Here is a 21,951-nt window from a genome sequence, read left to right as displayed (position 1 = left end):
ATCTGGCACCCAAAGGCCTTAGCAAGTTATTTACCGTCGAACGGGCCCATAGAGTTCCTGGCGGGAGGCCCAAGGTGGGGGCCCCTCCAAGACCGATTGTCGCCAGGATCTTTAACTTCAGGGATCGAGATGCCATTCTACAAGCATCGCGGATGGCCGGCCCGCTGCCATTCCAGAACACTACTGTAAGCTTCTATCCGGACTTCACCCAGATGGTGCAGAAGCAGCGGCAAGGCTTCCTGGCGGTCAAGAGAAGACTACGTGAGATGGGACTAAAATATGCCATGCTTTTTCCGGCAAGGTTGCGGGTGGTGTTCGAAGAGCGGACTTTCTTTTTTGAGTCACCCGACATGGTCGGAGACTGGCTGGACACACTGCCCCAAGGACGGCCTGGCGTGGAACGCTCTGGTGGCGCAGATGGTGGTGGTGACGAACATTGAACCAGGACTTAAGTACCAGGACTCCGGTTCCTCCGGGAGGTTGATAGTCCGGGGGGTGGCGGGGGCAGTAGGGGAGCTTCTTCCTCCTCTGGGGTTCTTTCCGTAGATTAGTTTCTATAAGGGGCGACAGGCACACTGCAAGTTGGGGGGCACTGTAGAGCTTACGCAGGGGTGCAGGGTGGGGGGTGGGTGGGATTTGTTGTTGGGGTTGTTGTTGTTTTTGGTTCTGCAAGGCGTCAAGATGCAAGCTCCTGTGACTCGGGTCGGGTTCCACGCGGGTGGTGGTGGTCTCCTTACATGTTGGGATGGGGGGTAGGGGCCTCAAAATACTCAGTTGGAATGTAAATGGCTTGGGGGATCGTATTAAGCGTGGGATTGTCCTGCAATTTCTGAAGAGATGTACCCCTGATATTGTCCTCTTGCAAGAGACGCACTTGATTGGTAACACGTGCTATGCACTCAATCGTAAAGGTTATAAATTTGTTGCACATTCCGGGTTCTCCTCGGGTTCCAGAGGGGCGGGAATACTAGTCAGGTCCTCTCTGCCATTTGAGGTTGACTCCACTACTGTAGACGATAGGGGGCGCTTCGCGGCAGTAGCGGGACGGTGGGAGGGCAGGACGCTGGTCCTGGTGTCGGTTTATGTCCCCCCTGCACTGCAGCCCTCTACACTAGCAGACTTAGAGAGGACATTACTGGATCTCCCAGAGGGAATGTTGGTGGTGGGTGGTGACTTTAATGCGGTCGGCTCAGGCCTGCTTGACAGGCACCCGCAGAGGATTTCGGGGGGGGCTCAGAAGTGGCTTCCTGATTTCATAGATACCCTAGGGCTGGTTGATTGTTGGAGACTGTTGCATCCCACACAACGACAGTACACTTTCCACTCAGGAGCGCATGGCAGTCTCTCCAGAATTGATTATGTCCTTACTCTGGCTGCGCACGCCTCCCTTGTCTCTGAGGCCAGGCACATGGCACGAGGTATTTCTGACCATTCTCCGGTGTGGATCTGTATGGATGTTGGCAGAGGAGTGGGTGGTAGGGTGGCCCCAATTAACCCGTGGTATCTTAGAGACCCTGTGACCCGTAGTGAGGTACTTAAGGCGATCGACCGTTATTTTCAAGAAAACCTCGGCTCGGTCACGTCGGCGGTGTCCTTGTGGGAAGCATTCAAATCAGTGATTAGGGGTGAGGCCCTCTCCTTGATAACAGCGGCCAAGCGTCGGAGAGACGCGGAGGTCGCCCAGCTTGAGGCGGAGATCGCAGACCTAGAGTTGGCCCTGGAGGGGGAGGTCACGGCGGAGGCGCTGCACAAATTGAGCCTTAAACAATCGGAGTACAGGGCCCTCGTGACTGACGCGGCCAAGGCTCTGAGTAGGGAACAGCGGGGCCGTCTGTACGACGTCGGGGACAAGGCCGGGAAGTTGATCGCGTGGCTGGATAAGAAGGAGAGGGTCAATCGAGTTGTGCCGGACCTAGTGACGGAGGATGGCGTCATGGTCACGGAGCCGGATGGCATAGTCCAGTGCTTTGCGGATTACTTCCACACGGTCTATACATCCGTGTCGGACAGGCCAGTGGAGGATTCATGTGCACTCCTGCGCGATCTCGCCCTGCCTTGCCTCTCCGACGTGGACAGGGACGATCTTGATGGCGACATCACGGTCGATGAGATTGCGGGGGCGATCCGTTCTTTGCGTCCGGGCAAGGCCTCGGGTCCGAATGGTCTGCCCATTGAGCTCTACAAACTCCGGCCGGACAAGATCGCTCCGCATTTACGAGCCATGTTTGTGGAGGCGCGGGAGACGGGTTGCCTCCCGCTCGACCAGCGCCTGGCAACGATCGTGGTCATCCATAAAGACGGCAAGCCTAGAAACAGGTGCAGCTCATACAGGCCGATCTCGCTCCTTAATGCTGAGCCGAAGATCCTTGCCAAAATCCTCGCAAACCGGCTAGTCAGGGTGGTCGGTGACCTGATCCACCCCGATCAATCTGGATTCATCCCACATCGTAATACTGCGTTGAATCTTAGGCGCATTCATGGTGTGATCGCAAGGGTCGGAACGATGCGGGAACCGGCCATGGTGGCTGCGCTCGACGCAACGATGGCATTCGACACGGTTGAGTGGGCATATTTGTGGGCCGCGCTCGCGAAATTCGGCTTCGGGCCCGGATTTGTGGGCTGGGTGAGGCTCTTATACGAAGGACCTCTCGCCAAAGTTGCAGTTAACGGGAGGGCCTCCAGTCCCTTCGACTTGGGAAGGGGTACCAGGCAGGGTTGTCCCCTCTCGCCGCTGTTGTTCGCTCTCGCCCTTGAGCCGCTAGCGGCATGGATACGGTGGCACCCAGACGTGAGGGGGATTCGCTGGTCCCCCGACCACGAGGACCGCATTTCCCTCTATGCCGACGACATTCTGCTCTATCTTACCTCACCCCGGAAGTCCCTTATAGTTGTCTGCGACATATTGACTTCCTTCGGGAGGAACTCGGGGCTCACCATCAACTGGGGTAAGTCATATCTGTACGCCCTGTGTGGAGACGTTCCGGTTCCCCCGCGGAATTGCCCGATCCAGATCGCCCGGGAGGGTTTTCTGTATCTTGGGATTTATATTTCGGCCGACCCCACGGTACGGTATGAGCGAAACCTGCTCCCTCCGTTGGCGCGCCTGCGGCGGGACGTGGCAGGCTGGCGGCGGCTGCCGCTCTCCCTCCTCGGCCGTGCGGCGCTATTCAAAATGATGTCTCTTCCCCGTTTTCTCTATGCCCTGCAGAACACCCAGGAGCTGGTTCCGGCCAGCTATTTTCGGGAGGTTGAGAGTCTGCAGCGTTCGCTGCTGTGGGACGGCCGCCCGCGTATAGCGATAGCAAAATTAACTCTCCCTTGGTACGACGGGGGTATCGCGCTTCCCGACATCCGGAGATACTATTGGGCCTCCCAACTGAGCGCGATCAATCATGGAGTCTACGGTCCTGCGCTTAGCCCCGGCTTTGCTATGGACCGGTGGTTGCTGCGGGGTGGTGGCTACTATAGAGCACTTTATTCGAGGCCCCCGGCTGGGTCCCTCACGGGGCCGACCAGGGTGGCGGTGCACGTGTGGAAGACAGTCACGAACTCCCTGGGGTGGAAGGATAGGCTCACACTGGCCACTCCGTTGTTTGACTCGGACCTGCTGGGGAAACTCTGGCATTCTAAGGGTTTCGACAAATGGGACCTGATTGGTATCTCCAGGGTGGGGGACATGCTGGCCAAGGGGCGGATTAAGTCATTTAAAGAGCTGCAGACGGAATATGTGCTTGAGGGCACGGAATACTTCCGGTACGCGCAGGTACGCCATGCGCTGCAGTCGGTCCTCGTTGAGGGGGAGAAGGTGCCTGAATCCTCTCCGCTGGAGGACCGGATCTTGGACGGCCATGTGCCGGAGAGCACAATCTCTCTCATTTACAAGAAGCTGGTGAACGTTCGTACCGATCTCCTCCTGGGGGTGCGGGACCAGTGGACTAAAGACGGTCTTGAGCTGGACGATGAGGACTGGCAGTACGCTGTCTCCTCCCCGAAAGAGGTTGCCATCCCCGCCAGGCTGCGGCTGGTCCAGCTTAAGATACTCCACAGAGTCTATGTCACTGGCCCCCGGTTGGTCCACATGGGTTTCTCCGAGGACGGGCTGTGTAAGAGGGGCTGCGGGATGGTGGGCACCTTTTTGCACATTATATGGGAGTGTGGTTTGATTGCGGAACTGTGGAAGCGGATTCACGTTGTGATGCAGGAGGTCACGGGTATTGTGTTGCATTCAGAAGCGCGGCGCTGTCTTTTGAACGTGTGGGGCCCTACAGACTACGATGCTGCGCAGACTCAATGGGTGACCCTTGGTAATATGGTGGCTAAGCGGGATATTGCAAGATTGTGGGGATCCCCTAATCCGCCCACCCTGGATGCGTGGAAGGACAACATGGATTGGTGCATGTTTCGGGAGAAAACGGTGTATTGTGCACGGGGGAGGCCCAAGAAATGGCATAAGGTGTGGGGAGGTTGGAACCAGTATAGGGGGTACATATGCTTGCCTCCTGCCACTGACCCGCCAGAGGAGCACCTTTCCCCCTAGCCGCACTTCCGACTTGAGTTTTGCTGATGAAATCAGATAGAAGTTAGTGCCTCTGCTTCTCCCTCCTCTTCTCACTCGATGGTTGATCTGACATTGGATATGGGGCCGCCCCCTCGGTGGGAACTGACGCGAACACATGATGTATACTGCCTTGCTTGTTATGTTTACTTTAAAATTGAAACCTTTGTTCTTCTCCTGCATGAAGGCTATAGAAGACTGCACATGTTGATTGACGAGCTGCCGAACCTCCGGGTTGTCGGCTGAATAGCTGTGTATCTGAAATATCCGAATAAAGGTTTTCAAAAAAAAAAAGAAAGAACAAGTTAAGACTCCTAAAATCCCCGAGAACTTAGAGGGATCAGCTTTAATGGGGTTCGTTATTTCCATTTTAAAAGGGTCAGTTTTGAAAGGGCAGCCTGATATCGACTTGATATCAGAAATTCAAAGAATTCATCGTGACCCCTTTAGGAAAAACACGAAAAAACAGAAACCCCAGAAGATTCTGGTCAATTTTCTTTCTTACTCAGTAAAGGATCTAGTCTTATCACTGGGTCTTAAGGAGGGGTCATTGACTTTTTCCCCTAATGGCTCGGATGCATTTACCTTTCAGATTAGGTCTGACATTTCCCATATAACGGCTACAAGGCAGTGGGAGATGGGAAGCAGACTGGAGTACATGAGGTCTCTGGGAGTTAAGGCGCAATTAAAATTTCCGGCTCAGCTGCGTGCTATGCATAGTAATCAGATGCACTTATTCCACACAGTCGAAGAGGTGGATCTCTTCATGGACGGATTAAGGAAAGCAGAGCAGGCAAAGTGAGCAAAAGCTAAGTAAATCAGCGATGGGTCTCCTTGTAGGATAAACATATTTTTCGATATTTTATTCTGCCCCTATTCCCTTCCCCCTTTTTTTTCCTTAGTATGTTTATTTAGTTGAGCCCGAGGTGAGGGCGACCAAATGGGTTTACCCATCTTTAAGGGAGGGTTCCTCAAGGGGTTAGGGACACTTATGGGGACACGGGAGGGAAGGGGGGTCTGGGGGGAGCACGGGGGGGTTCACCAGGGGTGGGCAGGGATTAAAAATAGAAAAAAAATTACCTCATCTTACTTTATGGATTTGACCATCGAATGGACATTAAGGGGAAAGGGCTTGGTAAACGAATGGCAGGTGTAATTATAGATCAGGCTGGTTTGGGCCTTCTCTCCTGGAACGTAAATGGCTTAAGATGTATTCGGAGGCAAGGGTTGATAGTGAAATATCTGGAACTCGCATAAGCCGGGGTCTGCCTCTTACAGGAAACCCAGCTGACTGCCGAGGAGTCGGATAAACTATTCTCAGGAGTACCCTGGATTAAAGCCTATGGTGTTTCGGACCAAAACATGAATAGTCGTGGGGTGGCAGTCTTGGTCAAACGGGGGTTAACCTGTTCGATTAAATCCATCCAGACCGACCAATCAGGGAGGTGGGTGATCCCGCAGCTGGACTTTGGGGGTCCTGTTTTAACGTGCGCTTCATTCTATGGCCCGAATGTCGACGACCCCTCTTATATCGTTAAGCTGCAGTCTAAGCTCATGTTGGTGGCTCCCCCGATAATTGTCTGAGGAGATTTTAATGCCTTGTTAGACCCCTACATGGACAGGTCGAATCAGGGGCGCTCCATTGCGACTCCTCTCGTTAGACGGGCAATGAAGAATCTGATTCACGACCTTGGCTTGGCTGATATATGGAGGTTTACGAAAGGAGATAGGGCTGGGTACACATTTTACAGCAAGAGATTTCATCACTCCTCAAGGATTGACTACTTGTTAGCCAGTAAGTGCTTACTCGAAAAGGGTTCGGATATATCCATTCTTCCTAGCCATCTATCGGATCATTCCCCTGTTTTCTGTACCATCAAAAAATTAATAAAAAAGTTCAATCGAGATGGACACTCAGTAGGGGAAGGCTAGATGATCCAGAATTAATTCAGGTAGTTAAAACATCATCCTTGGAGTTTTTCGATCTTAATATAGGTTCAGTAGCCATAGAGGTCGTATGGGATGCATACAAGGCTACCCTAAGAGGCCGATTACACAGTCTCATATGCTTTAAAAATCGTGCTGAAGGGCGTGAATTAAAATTGGGCGAAGAACAGATCGGATTGCTAGAATCTAAGCTTCTTAAGCTATCAAATTCTCCGGAAGGACAAAGAAAGGTGCTGGTTGAACTTGAGCAGGCCAGACAAAACTATAGAGGTATCCTAGAAAAGAAGTGCAAGATCCAATGGGAAAGGAGTAAAATGGAGAACTATGAATACGGGGAGAAGGCTGGGGCTCTTTTGGCGTGGAAGGCGAGATTCGATCGCTCGAAAAACGATATCGCCGAGCTGGTGATAAACAACCAAGGGGATAGATCAACAGACACAGGCGATATACAAAATTAATTGCTTACCCTATTCGCAGATTTATATAGGGAGAATTTATTCCCCTCTAAACAACGAATCCGTGGGTGGTTGAGCTCAAAATCCCTTTCCACGTTAACTCAGGCCAACAAAGATTTCCTCGACTCCCCAATTACGTTGCAGGAGATAAGAACCCAAATAAAGATCTCAAAAAACAGTAAAGCCTCCGGTACGGATGCCCTGCCAAATGAAGTTTACAAGTCCCTCTCCGAGGAAGTAACCCCAGTCCTGGGTTCCCTGTTTCATTCAATCTACAGTCCAACAGGTCATATCCCTAGCTCATGGAAGGAGGCAATCATTGTCTTAATCCTTAAGCCGGGGAAGGATCCAGTAAAAGCGGACTCTTATCGCCCAATTTCCCTGCTGAATGCACATTATAAGATCTTTATGGGTATCTTGGCAGGGAGATTGGGTAAATTAGTCCCTGGACTGGTTAATACAGACCAGAAAGGGTTCCTTTCTGGGAGACATATCCAGGAACAAACCCAGCTCCTTATCGGTAATATCGATCTGGTGATCACTAGAGCGGAACCCTTGGCGGTGGTCGCGTTAGACGCCGCCAAGGCTTTCGATAGGGTGTGCTGGGCCTACCTTTGGGAGGTGCTAGAGGAGATGGGTTTTGGTCCAATTTTTATTCACACTCTGAGAGGGTGTTATCAGGATGGCTCAGCTAAAATCCTCATCAATGGTCTACTCACTCCTAGCTTTGAAATTCAGAGAGGGACTAGGCAAGGTTGCCCTATTTCTCCCTTATTATTTGATCTATACATCGAGCCTCTCGCCCAGGCTATAAGGCTAGACAAGACTATTTCCCCGTTTAAGACCCAGCAATATCGGTCTAAAATCGCATTATATGCGGACGACATAATTATTTACACAGATAATCCCGAGACAACACTGCCAAAGGTTGGGGCCCTGTTGGAAGATTTTGGTTTAATTTCCGGTTATCTGGCTAACTCCACAAAGACGGAGGTTATGTGTTGGAATATCGATCACTGGAGCGGGGCCACCAGCAATAAATTTAAATATCTTGGCATTATAATTGTGAAAGATCTCGAAAAAATTCCATTAATAAATGTTGAAAAAATAATAAAAGAAATAGATCAGCTGTTCGCAAGGTGGAGGAATCTCCCCCTGACTATTTTCGGGAGAGTGAATCTAGTAAAAATGATCATCCTCCCGAAATTAACTTATTTGTTTAACGCGGTTCCTCAAGGTTTTCCTAAACACTCCATCTAAAAGGCGCAAAGTAAAATCAGGAGTTTCATCTGGGGGGAGAAGGGTGTTTGGCTATCTTGGAAAAAACTGAGGCGCCGCTTAGCTAAAGGGGGTTTGGCCCTCCCCGATATCCACTGCTATTTGGTCGCCTTTCAATTCAAGGCTATCAGGATGCTCCTAGGTGAACCAACTGCAAGTGCCTGGGGTAAACTGTTGGGGGAGTCGGTCACCACTGAAGGTGGGGGGGGGGTAAGGTAGGGTTCCTTTATAAGTTTGGTTCACCAAAATTCTTTAAACGAGTAAGGTTGAAGGTGATTAAAAATGCCTTGGAAGTCTGGTATAGCATTCGGTCTAGATGTGGGATAGGTTACTACTCTGATAAGGCTCCGATCTGGGACTCCCCTGGGACCCCCCTCTGTCTTCAGGACAGTATGGCTCTCCCCATTAAAAGCGCCGGAGTTGCCATATGGTCCGGCTTGGGGACGAAAATGGTATACACCCTTGGGAGGTATTAAAAGCAAGAATAGGCTCGGGGTTTTCAAGATTTAAGTTCATCCAATTAAAATCCTGGTTTAGAATTTAAGGGGCAATGGAGCGGTGGAAGCTGTGCTTAAAAACACTCATCAGCTGAAGAAGGAAATCGCAATTTGGTATAGGTTCCTGATTAACGCAGACGATGTAGGTATTCCACAACAGGTGTCAGCTTGGAATGACTCCTTTTGAAGCTGATATCGGAAACTTTTTGGAACCTTCCCAGATCCTGCTCTATAAATACACAAACTCAGCCAGTTTGAAGAAAAATCTTTTTTTTGTTACTAATCAAATCTACTATACTAAGGAGAAGATTTCGAAATTTGCCCCAAACCCCGAACCGAGATGTCCTAGGTGCTTGCTCCCCAAAGCCAATGATATACATACCTTTTTTGAATGTCCCAAATTGGAAACCTATCGGGAAGAGGTGTGTAGATATCTATGTAAGACCTTCGGAATTGATATTGTTTTGAATGGGTCTCTGATTTTTTTTTTGCCAATGACCAGGTGTCTACTGTTCATATGGAACAATCCCACAGAGGTCTGTTGTTATGTCTGATTTTGCTGGCCCGAAGGGAAATTTGTCTTAAATGGAAAGACCCCCTCCCCCCGAAAGTTGAAGACTGGCTAAAGTCTGCACTGGCAATGGCTCGGCTAGAAATCATAAGATCCAGCCCCAGCCCCCCCATACTCTGGGCATCTTTTATACGTCTAGGTCAGGAATTGAGACTTTGTTGATTCTATTCTGTCGATTTTATGGGTCAATAAATATCATGGTCCTATGATTAACACCTAAATCCCGGATGATAAAAGGGGATTGGTTGGATAACCTAAACAAGCGCAGGCGGTCGGAGGGCGCCCCGCTATCAACGCAGACCAGATATGTCCTGCTAGCAGTTTATAGGTGAGATGAGGACAAAAAAATTAAATTAAAAAAAATAAATAAATAATAAAGGGCATTTATAAAGCGCACAGCAACCTCAGGCGAGGTGTCCCAGTTAGTGCAGAGCATATGGAGATGGGCCATCCAGAGAAGGATAACAGTAGCTATCCACCTACCAGGAGTCCAAAGAATAGCAGCAGACAAGCTAAGCAGGCAAACAAACTCTTCACACGAATGGGAGCTAAAACTGCAAATAGTAGAACACATCTTTCACAAATGGGGAAACCACAGATTGAACTTTTTTTAGCGCAAGAAAAATGCAGACTGCTAAGACTTCAAGTCCAGATGCCAGCACTAACGGCCATAGGCGAATTCCCTATCAAATGACTAGTCAAGGGGGTTTGTATGTGGGTTTCCTACCAAATCCAGTGAAACCACTAGTGTTAAACAAATGCACACAAGGGGCCATGACCTTAATACTCATTGTATCTCAGTGCACCAGACACAATAGTTCCTAGATGTGTTGGAGATTCTCAAGGCAGGGTGATGAGACTGCTACCTTATAGTAATTGTTAGCAATGCAAAGGGCTCGGTATACCACCCGTGGCTAAAAACCCTAAGCCTGGCAGCTTTGCTCCTGAGGACTTGGAATTTGGCCTGCTGGGTCTCCCACAGAGAATTTTGGAGGTCCTTAAAGAAGCCACAAGATACTACATGGCAAAGTGAAGCAGGTTCATAAACTGGTATGATAAATGAAAACACAGATAGTTGGACACAAAACACCACGATTGTCATGTATTTCACCCACCTGGAATTGAATTGAATTGAAAGGGCAATTGTAAAGTGCATGGCTACCCGGAGGCCTCCCAGTGCTAGGCATGACCAGTGATCGGGCGGAGAGATTTAGGGGAACAGAAGGGTTTTTAGTTGTTTTCGGAAAGCAAGATGGCTGGGCTCTTTACGGAGGTGGAGTGGCAGTGTGTTCCAAAGCTTTCCGGCATTAAGAGAGAAACGTCTGCCGCTGCTAGTGGACGAGGACTTCTCAAACGCTTCACTTAAGTCTCACCTCTCTACCCCACAGTAGCTGACACTAGGGGGGGGGCATAAAAAGAAGGTTCTTCAGTACTCCGGTGATTAATAGATTTCTGGGAAAAGGCAAAGAGGAAGGCACCACCAAACTTCTGCGCTTGCACCACTATGGAATGTGAACCTCTCACGAAATCCAAAGCCTAAAGCATGGCTCGCATGCCTAACACTCAAAACTGCCTTCTTGATTGCCATCATGTCCTTGTGGAGAGTTAGTGAGTTACAGGCACTCGCAACGCAAGAACCCTACTCACAGTTACACAAGGATAGAGTGATAATGAGGACAAACCCAAAAAGTATGCCAAGGGTCATCTTGCACTTCCATGTCATCAGTCACTTTAGTGATACAGCTACCAGCTTTTTTCCAAGACCCAAAAACTCAGGCAAAAAGAGCCATACTCACACTGGACATCAGAAGAGCAGTCATGTACTATTTACAAGAAATAAGACACATCAGCAGAGTGAATCAGTTTTTCATTTCTTTCGCCCCAGCAAACAAAGGGCTACCGGTCGGCAAGAGGACCATTGCAAGATGGATATTACGGACATTCCAGACATACTACAAAACGGGTGACGTACTGCTAAAACAGAGAGCAAGAGCGCACTCAGCAAGTATAAAGGGGGCCACACTAGCATTTATAGTGAATATCTCCAGAAACGACCTCTGTATGTCAGACTCAGCGTCTTTCATACACACCTACACAAAAGGTTGTGTGAGTATCCAGACAAAGCAGCACAGAGGGGACAGAGAATACTAAAGCTCCTGTTTGCATCCACAAGCTCAAATCATCACAGCCTCCCACGAGGGGAAAATGGTGTTACACAATCAATGCACAGCATGTGAATCCAGAAAAGATGCACACTGTAAAACAACTTTGTTACTTGTCTGTAGGAGATGTTTTGCAGCTTGAAGACTTTTTAAAATTCAATTCAAATCCATCTCTTCCACCTACCCAGAAATGAGGAGGCTGAGGAACACGAAGGGCTAATAAAAATCTAGAAAAACTGAGAAGCCACAACAACAAGATTTGTCAAGGGGATAAAGGAATCTGAAGATGGCAACAACACAAAGGGGTTGGAATCTGACCTTAAAGAAAGGGAGACAGGACATAAAATGGTAAACACAGCCCAGTTAAAAAAATTTTTTTTTTTTTTTTAAACTACTGTTCTACAGGGATAGTTCCTGACCCTACCACTAGATGGTGGAAGAAAACATGGCATCCGAATCAAGAGGATTCTTAAACCTGCAAAACTACTCCCACCAGTAAGTCACCATTTCGATTTTTGCAGTACTTGTCATTGAAAGCTTCCCGAAGATGCTATAAGGATGTGTCCCCCACATGCAATACAACCTCCCCCCACTGGAGTTTGAGTGTTTTCTTAGTTGACTTACTGAACAACTTTTAAACCAATGCCCAAAACAACTTTGAAATACCTTACTGTAAAAATGAATGAATTAGTAGCAGTTACATCTTTATGAGGGGTCAGTGATCTACATTCCGCATTAGTTGAGAAATCATTTGCAATTAATTACTAGGCCAAATTACCACAGGTGGGGCCCTCCTTTATGTCCATCAATCAATATAACTACCTCCATTTTTCTTCAATCAACTAACCCTTCACAAAGGGTTTGTCGGAGGGATGGTTGGAAACAGAAGCGAGGAGGCCGTAGAGGTTGAATAGTGTAGGGTTTTATTGATGACAGTCAATAAAAGTAAGCAGGATATGATTTGCAGGCAGACAAAAAATAGTAGGAAACAATCCAGTCCTTAAACGTATCGTAGACTTGTCCCTCAATGTGGTCTCCCCGGGGCTCCTCTGCAGTAAGGTTAGACAGGCCGTCCTGTAGTTCCTGGTGCCCTCTCTGGTATGGTTCGCTTCGGGGTAACCAACACGCTCACAGCAAAGGAAAAAAAACAAACAAAAGAAACAGCGGTCACTGCTGTGTCCTGCGTTTTTGGGTGCACCGCCACCACACCACGTGCGAGCTTGGCAAAAAAAACGATGTGAGGAAGGGGGGGGTTTTTGCTTCTATATGGTACAACGGGGTGGCGTTTTGATGCGTTAGGGATTTTGCGGGCTTTCTTGCAACCCCCTCTCATTACTTGTGGGCCATCGGTAGGGGAAACAGTCTCCCAAGAATTCCCCCTTCCCACCCAACTCCCTTACTGTCCCGGTGGCACCCGTTACATACCATGGTCTGCCACAACTCTCCTGAGTTGTGGCGGCTCGTGCGCGTCCCCCGGGCTCCACCACTCTTCGATCCAGACGTCGGGACCCTCCGGTTCTTCTGGATTAGTCTCCTGGGTATCCTCTTGCAGGGTAGCGGCGTCCTTGCTCTCTTCGGCGTCCTCTCGAAGGGGAGTGGCGTCCTCGATCCTTTCGGCGTCTGCCTCCGCAACCTCCAGCTTCCTTACAATGGGCGCGCCGATTTCATCTGCTTCCGGCTTTTTCTGCCTCCTGTGACCTCCGGGGCCGCTACCGGATTTGTCAAGCCCTTGTGTTTCGTCACTTCCAGGGGTTGTGACTTCTGGGCCAGGTGTGGCGTACAGTGGGGCGGGGAAAAGACTCAGCGTTATGTCGGCTTCGTGGCTACCAGTATACGGACGGTAAGGAACCTGGTTAGCATCCAGCTGTTTACCCCTGTGGATCCGCTCCTCCTCCTCACAGGGTTTTACATACATTAGATGGTTGAAGAGCTATCATGTACTGCATTCAGGACACTCATGCCATTAGAAAGGGAAAATATTTTTGTGACCTGTTTATCGAGTATTAGGAACACCTTTAACCAAAAGTACCATTGCAAAGGAATTGTACAGACAATTCAGTTATACTAAAAGTTAGCAGACAAGAAGCTACATATTAAACTAGTCACATGCTACAAGGAAATAAAATGGGTGACATTGGTCTTTCTCCGCAAAGTATAATTAGAAAATATGTGTGTGGTTGTAACATGGTCTAGCAAATAAACATTCACCAAATACTAATGTCTAGCATTCAAGCGCTAAAAGAAATGATAGTAGGTCAAATTATTTTAAATCCGTTATTTAGCACTATTACCTCTTCAAACCCTTCTCCACAAGGTAAAAGTACCACTACTTAATCTGAGCATGCACGTGAATCTAGGAGAGATTTCAGGCTGCAAAAGATTTGAGTTACTTGCATCTAAATGTGCTTGAAAGTGCTCTAGATTCACTATGACAACTCCCCACGTCCCCGATGAAGAAGGGGAAAGATTATTAATAAAAAAGGAATAATTGTGGTTTTTTGGTCAATAACATAGGGAGTCATAGGCTCTCCCTTGTTAATGCCCTGGAGAAAAAGATACTACGAAAACACTCCAAACTCAGTGTTTAGGTGGTGCAATTATGCACTGCATGGGAATCCTAGAGGAGTGTCACTCTACAAAATCATATTTAGAAGTAAGTTACTGGTATTATACTGTGCGTTATCAAGTTAAATAGATCATTATCTTTCCTAAATCAACCTTTTTTACACATACTTTGTGTTGAGGAGAAAAGTTCTCTTTTTTATTGCGGTTTTCACACGGTTATCCAACAATTGTAATTTGTGAACTTTATTTTTTTAATCTTCTTCCTTGCCGAAATTAATGGTTATATAAAATGACTAGGGATTCTAGAACAAACTGTAATATTAACCTCTCTTCATTATAGCTACGTAATTGTCTCTGGATCCGACTTTAACTTTCTGAATGTATACTTGCTTTGTGTTTCGCTGCCGTAAGAATGTATCTCTTTCACTCCCATTACTTCCGGTCGAACCACTTATAGGCAGGGATCAGTTTGCCATTCTTTTTAGTCTTTATGAATGTCAGTGACAGAGAAGACAAAAGCAGGTACCTGCACCACCAGTCCTCTGCCAACAATATCTTGAGTAAATACATAGAAAGTTCACCCTTTTCCCCGGTGGAGTCACGAGAATTGGAACAAGCTTTAAGCCATAAGATCCTTAGCTTCCTGTGTTTTTTAATCAGGCCGTCCAGGACTAACTATAATTGTCCTGCATGCTCGCATTGTGGTGGTCCAATAGCCACCTTAAAATAGCAGGCCATTTTTTACCCTATGCTAGTCTGTATGCTTAACCAACAATTCCCTTTAATGTTCCCCACTTTTAAAATGGGCAAAGGAAGGAATGTTAGTGTGCAACATAGCTGTTTTTTTCTTTGAATCCCTTATAATTTCGCTATTTATTTTATTTGAAAAGTTAAAAAATATAAGGTAAGTGTTTGCTTATAGGCATCTATTTTTGCTTTTTTTATTTATTTTTTAGAGTTTTTAAAAGTATTCATGGATCCTGCAAATGGGTGAGACTATTCAGTGGTTATGAATTTAACATATACATAGGTTTTCTTCTTTTCCTGCTAGCTGAGAGGCGGAATGAGATACTTCGTCAAGTGCCGCACACGTGGGGCTGCTCATGCTTTTCTGCTTACTTTCCCTGTCTTGCCTTGAAGCAAGTTAGCAGTAATGTATACACACCAAGCACTTTCCTGATTGCTTCTTATAACTGATGTTATCATTTTTTACTACACAGAATGTCTGTTCATCAAAGACAACTTTATCAGAATGTGGTCCAGAAAGGAGAATGGCTTTGCTGCTTTAAGACAATACGCATCCGCTTCAGAAGATAAGGAGTTAGAGAGCAAAATTGCCATTGTTGAAAAATTCAATGTCCGAATTCCAGAGCTGGTGACCCGCCTATACCAATATCACAGTGATGACCCAACATTTGCAGGTGAGAAGCATGCTGTCCCTGATGGTGTAAAGAATATTTTAAAAATGTTATAATAGTTTCTGAGTGGATGAGAGAATAATATACTATTTGTGTGTCAAATTTCCAGTATTATCAAAGACGGTTCAGAGTACCATGCCTGCCTTTTAGACGACATTTTAAGTTTCCACCTTCATTAAAGGTTGCAGGATACAACATAGAGGGGCCCTACTACTTATTCTTGAGGGCCAATTTACAATCTTAGAAACCTTGACCGATTTCTTCTTCTTCTCCAGCATTGCATCTTTCATAAATTCACATACTTACTTAAAGTCTTAAGTTCCAACTCTATTTTTGAGTAGTCCCCTGCTCCATCTTAGGTAATTGAAGTAGCTATCTTCTCAATTTTAGGTAATGGAAGGCAGCATTTTCTTCAATTTATGCAGTATCACTGTAATGAAACAAAGGTCTTCTGAACTGTGAAAGTGTCAAGTCATTCTGCAAATGACACCCTGATGTGACATTAGTCTGGGACAAGTGTCTACGTCGCGCCTTGTCAATGGTGTAGTCTGAATTGATGTCCTTTCACCTTATATGTTCATAAGGAAATGCTTGGGACTCACACCTTGATGCCCATCAATGTATTGTTTTGTAATTGCATTTATATAGCACTTACTACCCCTGACGAGGCATTGAATCGCTTTTTCGGCGAGTAGCACGCTACTCCGGAACCCATAAAGGATTATTGGTTAATCAGTATAGTGAAAATATGAAATTAATTTGAATGGTGGACATGTTAGTTATTTGGACTGCTCGCGCTGTGTGTGAATTGCTGCTCTGCTCACTCGTGGACGCATTGGGGGCTAGTACTGCTGCGGAGCATCTTCATTAGCATATCTTGAGACCTGGGAGCACATCGGCTCGGTCACCTCGGCAGGGGGAGAGCCTGGACTACAATCTGCCGTGGGAGCGGGACTGCGAGGTCCAGAAGTGCTAGCGCCGTCCACCGCGCGCACCTGGTTCCTCTTCCCGCCCCCTTCTCTCCTCCTCTATTTCAACCACGCCTGGAACGCGTACGCGGGACGCGCGCGGACGAAGAAGCGGGCCAAGACCGGGCCCGTTTGTGCCAGTTCGTGACCGGTAGTGACCGGACCGGGCTACCCCCCTGAATCCCCCTGCTGCCTGATTTCCTGTGGATCATGGTCGGACGCGAAACCAGGAGCAAATCCCTGTTGGCTGGAGGATCACAATCTGCCGCAGGAGGTATGGAGAAGTTTCTTACTAGGGCTAACAATATTATTGACAAAGAAATTGTCACACTGGAGAAACGATTGTCCAAGGAACTAATGTCTCTCAAACGTTCCAGTATGGGCCTTTTTGCTAATGCCAAAACTCCTGAAAGACCTACTGACTGCTTGCCTGTGGTGGATGTCCAACTTTTACTTCCCGATTCTGCCCCCCAGCTAAGTGTAGACTCTGTTGTTATATCTAATCCCTCCATCGTCATTGCTGATTCTAGCCATGTCTCCGATTGTGCAAATGTTTCCCTTACCTCTGTAAATGATGGAAATTCTACCCTTCTTACAACTCAGGGGGGAAAAGAAGGGGCTATTAAGAAACGGAAGAGACAGTATTACAATAAAGGTAAAAATAACGGGAGGGCATCTAAAACAGCTAGAATAGATGGAGTATCTGCATTGTTGAATTCCGAAGGTGGAGGGAGTTTACCTAGTAACGATATCTCCATGGATAAAATAGCAACCCTACTAAAATCGATTATTTTTCCTTTAGAGGCCAAACTAGATAGGCTTGATTTTAGAATGTCTAATATAGAGAAATCAACCGCTATACTTTTAGCTAACTCCTCCAAGCCTAATAGTTCTGGTCTCCCTCCTAGCATGCCTGCCCCCCAAATTATCCCTCCTACTACTGTGCCCCAAATTCCTGTTTCAACGTCCACAAGCATCCAACATGATCCCCAAGTTCCTAGCTCTGTTAGCCTAGTTGCCTCTCAGAATATCCAAGCCCCCCCCCAGGTTCGCATATCCCACCCGCACTTTTGTCTATCGATACCCAAGGGCCCCCACCTGAAGACCTCAAAACTCCAAGAATTAGACGGCCTGACCTACCACCGGAGGCCAACCGGTTCATGGTAATTCTGGCAGGAGCACCTCCATTAGATAGGGGTGAAACCGAAACCTTTAACTCCCTTAAAAACCAAGTCATAAAATGGCTTAATTGGAACCGACCCTTACCGGCACACCTGCACAATGAAGTCATCATGGTGAGGAGGGTACCATGGATTGGTAAAACCCCTAAATCCATTAAGGGAGACTGTATCACTGTCAGTTTTAGAGACCCACGTACTGTGTCTTACATATGTGCGGGTGTTAATAGGTCATTAGATTCCACTATCCAGACTCTCCCTGTCTCCTTTTTCTTCCCCCCACCCATTAACCCCATGTATTATGATGAAAGCAATGAATGGACTAGGGTTGAACGTAGGGGAAGGCCTTTTCGCCCAAGATACCCCAGATTGCCCCCATTTCAGCCCCCGCAGAACACCTTCTGGGATTATAATCGATATAGTTGTCTCGATGGGCTAGAGGGAGTCGACTGACTACCCAGCGCTTCCACCACTGTTCCCCCTCTACCCATCGAGACTAATCCTGTCGATAGCGGGGCTACTGTGGAGTATTATACCTTACCAGTAACGGTTGGCAAAATAACTTCTGATCTACTCGATCTGACCCCCTTAACTCTCGATAAACCAACTGAAGTCCACCTTTCACCACTCGATGAGGCTATTGCTGATAGGGGATGTACAATGATTTCTCCCTTGGAAGAGATATCTACCCCAAGTGATCAAGGGTACTCCATGGTGAGCTGGAATATAGCTGGCTGGCGTCAGAGAGCTTCGGCTCTAGGGTGGAGGGAACTTATCCTTGGGTTTGATATTCTATGTTTACAGGAAACATGGTCCACTTTAGACATTCATTTTGATGGTTTTGTTTCTTATAACTGTGTTGCCCAGGAATCTGCTATGGGGAGGGCTAAAGGGGGTCTGCTTGTTCTTATATCAGTTGATCTCCCGATAACTGTAGGTTCGTATTCTACTGTTGGCACACATTCACAAATCCTGGAATTACAATCCAAAAAGGGTAGGAACACTTTACTGATCAATCATTACAATAACACATTTGATCCGACCAGCACTCTGGTTGTGGACGAACTGGAAGCCTTCCTAAATAAAATCTGTAATAAATCCCACACATCTTATGACATCATATGGGGAGGGGACTTCAATATCAGAACGTGCCCGCACTCTCAAACCCCAGTTTGTGGGTTTGATGGGGATTCGGGGGAGTATTTAGCACATTTTCAACACACCCCATATGGGACTTCCCTTAATGGTCTTCTGTTAAAATTTGATTTAGTTATTCACCAACCAGCTCTTGATAAAAAGGGCAACATTGTTCCAACGTTCAAAGGGAGGGATACTGAGTCGGTTATTGACCATTTGTTGATTTCAACCCTTTTGATGCCATTCTGCACAGTGCCAATAATTAAGGACTATTGTCTGAGCGATCATAATGCCCTAACTATGTCTATTCTTATCTGGGGTCCCAGAATTACGCCTACAGGCAGGGTTGTTGACAATATTGTCCCAAGTAGGCCTAATGGAACCCGGATAAAGTGGTGCACAGAAAAATCAGAAAAACTACATAGTGCAGTTGTGGTAGGTGGTTCCAGGCAGATATTTCGCTGTCTGGAAGTCAATGCCCTCCCTAAGGGTATTATAGCGGATTTTGAGGATCTAGGCACTATTATTAATAGAATTTTTACTAACAATAAGATGAATTCTAGACGGGATAAGGTTGGCTGGTTCGACCAAGCCTGTACAACAGCGCTAAAAACCCTTAAGCAAGCACTATCCAATCTTCCAAGAGACAGGGAAGTGATTAAAACCTTGCGGTCCAATTATAACATTGAACTTAAACGCAGGAAAAACGAACTCCGGGAACAAGCCTGGGACAATCTGGATTGTGCCGCAGCTCTTCGGGATTGTAAATTGTTTTGGAGTACGATTAATGCCCCATTCCTCCAGAAAGAAGATTTCCCAGTACTTACCGCATTAGTAAGCGAAGATAGCTGGGTCCGATATTTTTCAGGAATATTTGACCCCCCTGAGGAGTCTTATGATAAAATCTGTATGAATCCCCAGCTGACCCCGCAGACTTTGGGAATCACCATCCGAGAAGTAGTCACGGCAATTAATTCTAGTAAAGGAGGTAAAGCCCCGGGACCTGACGGGGTCCCGATAGATCTTTACAAACATGATCTGGCCCTTTGGAGCCCCCTATTGACCCAGGTCTTTAATGCTGCCACTGATCTCTCCACCCCGGCAACCTGGAGTGAATCCGTTATTATCCCGATTTATAAGAAGGGAGATAGAGGGGAGGCCAAAAACTACCGTCCCATCTCCCTTTTAGACTCCTCCCTTAAAATCATGAGCCGGGTACTACTACTACGCCTGGAGGAGTGGGCGACCAATAACAATATCCTGGCACAATCCCAATATGGCTTTAGAAAGGGTTTGGGGACCATTGACCAGTGCATTAACCTCAACCTTTTAATAGGTAAATATACCAAGGTCAAATCGGGCTCCTTATTTCTTTGCTTTGCGGACCTCTCTAGTGCCTTCGACCTGGTGAACCATTCCCTGTTGTGGACAACCCTTCTCGATATGGGAGCTCCCTCAGCTATTATCCACTTCTTAGCTAGGTTATATTCCAACCTTACCACTCAGATACGATATGGACCAGCAGGAGAGTGTACGAGAAAGATTATGGTAAAATCAGGCATTAGGCAGGGGTGCGTATTGGCCCCCTTGCTTTTCTCCCTTTTTATTAATTCTATGGAACAAGAATTAAAACAGGTCCAAGCAGATGCACCACAAGCAGGTGGCCAACCAATTCCAGTGTTGTTATATGCGGACGACACCGTTTTATTATCTAGAACCCCAATCGGCCTACAGCGGCTAATGAACTGTTTTTATGATTTTATCCAGGGCAAGAAACTCAAAATTAATAATTCTAAAACATTCATTATGGTCTGTGGCAAAAAGGTGAATCACCCCAAGTCTTTCTATTTTAAAGATAACAGAATTGAGGGTGTAGATAACTTCTGTTATCTGGGCATTACTTTTAACAGTCGGGGCTCATGGACACCTGAACACATTAACATAAAAGCCAGGTTGGGGAAGGCTACACTAGGTGTCTTCCGATTTGCCAACAAACTGGGCGCCGACGGATTCCAGCAATGCTAAATATTTATAGACACAGATGTTCATCAATAGCACTTTATGGTTCAGGGGTATGGGGGTATGGGTGTAACAAAGACTTACAAATTCTGGAAAATTTGTTTTTGAAACGGCTACTTTGTTTACCCTCATCGGCATCTAACTACCTGGTCCACGAGGAACTAAGGTTGGACCATATAGCCGATTTAATCGAATTGAGACCCCTCCTGGTATGGAGGTCTATTTGGTTGAAGGACGAAACAAGTTTCACAAAGAGCATTATCAAAGATTGTCTGTCTTTGGATAATTTCAAGAATATACCATGGATAAAGTATGTGACCACTACTTTTAGAGAACTCTTTGATTTGGATGTACGCAAAGATCCCGAGATTGTAACCACTTTATCCAAAAAGGAGGTGAAAGAGGAATTTATGAGGGTAAAATTCGTTAAACGGAAAGCAGACACAAGTAACTACTCAACCCATGCTTTCTATTCCTCCAATGCAAACGAGGGTCCTGGTTTGCCTATCTATCTCAAAATAATCTACAGGCAATCTCACCAATTCGTCCTATCCAGACTTAGACTTGGTATTGTCCACAACCTTGTGGCCTTTCCAAAAATGAAAAATTATACAACATCTGCCTGTCCATGTGATGAACTAACCAAGCAAAGTACCCTTCATTTTATGTTAATCTGCCCCCTTTATAAAGCCCTACGTATTGTTTACTTGAAACCGTTATTTAAAAAATATTTCGTGTCTTCTACTTCAAATGCCATGAAATTGTTATTTTCACTTGCTAGCCCGGATTTGTGTTTTTTTATAGCAACTTTTATCCTGAAATCTGTTGCTGCAAGAAAAAGTATGGTTTTTTAGCTATTTTTTTTTTTTTTTTTTTTTTTTGTACTGCTGACTTCTGTATGCCCTGAAAACAACCCATGATGATATGTACTTTCCCTGTGTAATGTCACATGTATGATTTTATCTGTGTACTTTTATGACGTTTTTTAAACTGTCGAATAAAGTTTATGAACTGAACTGACTGAAAAGGATAGTGGAGTAATAGAATAAAGAAAACGGTTTGCATTTCTATAGCGCTTGCTACTCTTGGTGGGGTGTTGAAGAGCTTTTTTGGCAAGTAGTAAGCTATTTCGGAACCCATAATGATTAGTGGTGAATTAGTATAGTGAAAATATGAAAGTAATTTGAGTGGTGGATAAGTT

The 21,951-nt window shown here is 46.5% G+C and overlaps 1 protein-coding gene across 2 annotated transcripts in view; it reads left to right on the top strand.

Annotated features, from left to right (window-relative positions):
• The window catches only part of FBH1 (F-box DNA helicase 1), a 719,176-nt gene that overhangs the window by 511,731 nt on the left and 185,494 nt on the right, over positions 1-21,951 (top strand). For both annotated transcript variants that reach the window (XM_085653566.1, XM_085653565.1), the window contains exon 17: positions 15,251-15,451. In XM_085653566.1, the coding sequence (XP_085509692.1) occupies positions 15,251-15,451 (201 nt within the window). The remainder of the gene's footprint in view (positions 1-15,250; positions 15,452-21,951) is intronic.

The sequence above is a fragment of the Triturus cristatus genome, chromosome 4_1 (assembly GCF_964204655.1).
Source record: "Triturus cristatus chromosome 4_1, aTriCri1.1, whole genome shotgun sequence".
Lineage (NCBI taxonomy): Eukaryota > Metazoa > Chordata > Amphibia > Caudata > Salamandridae > Triturus > Triturus cristatus.
Note: the sequence above shows the minus strand (reverse complement) of the source record. Positions and strands in the feature narration are given on the sequence as shown.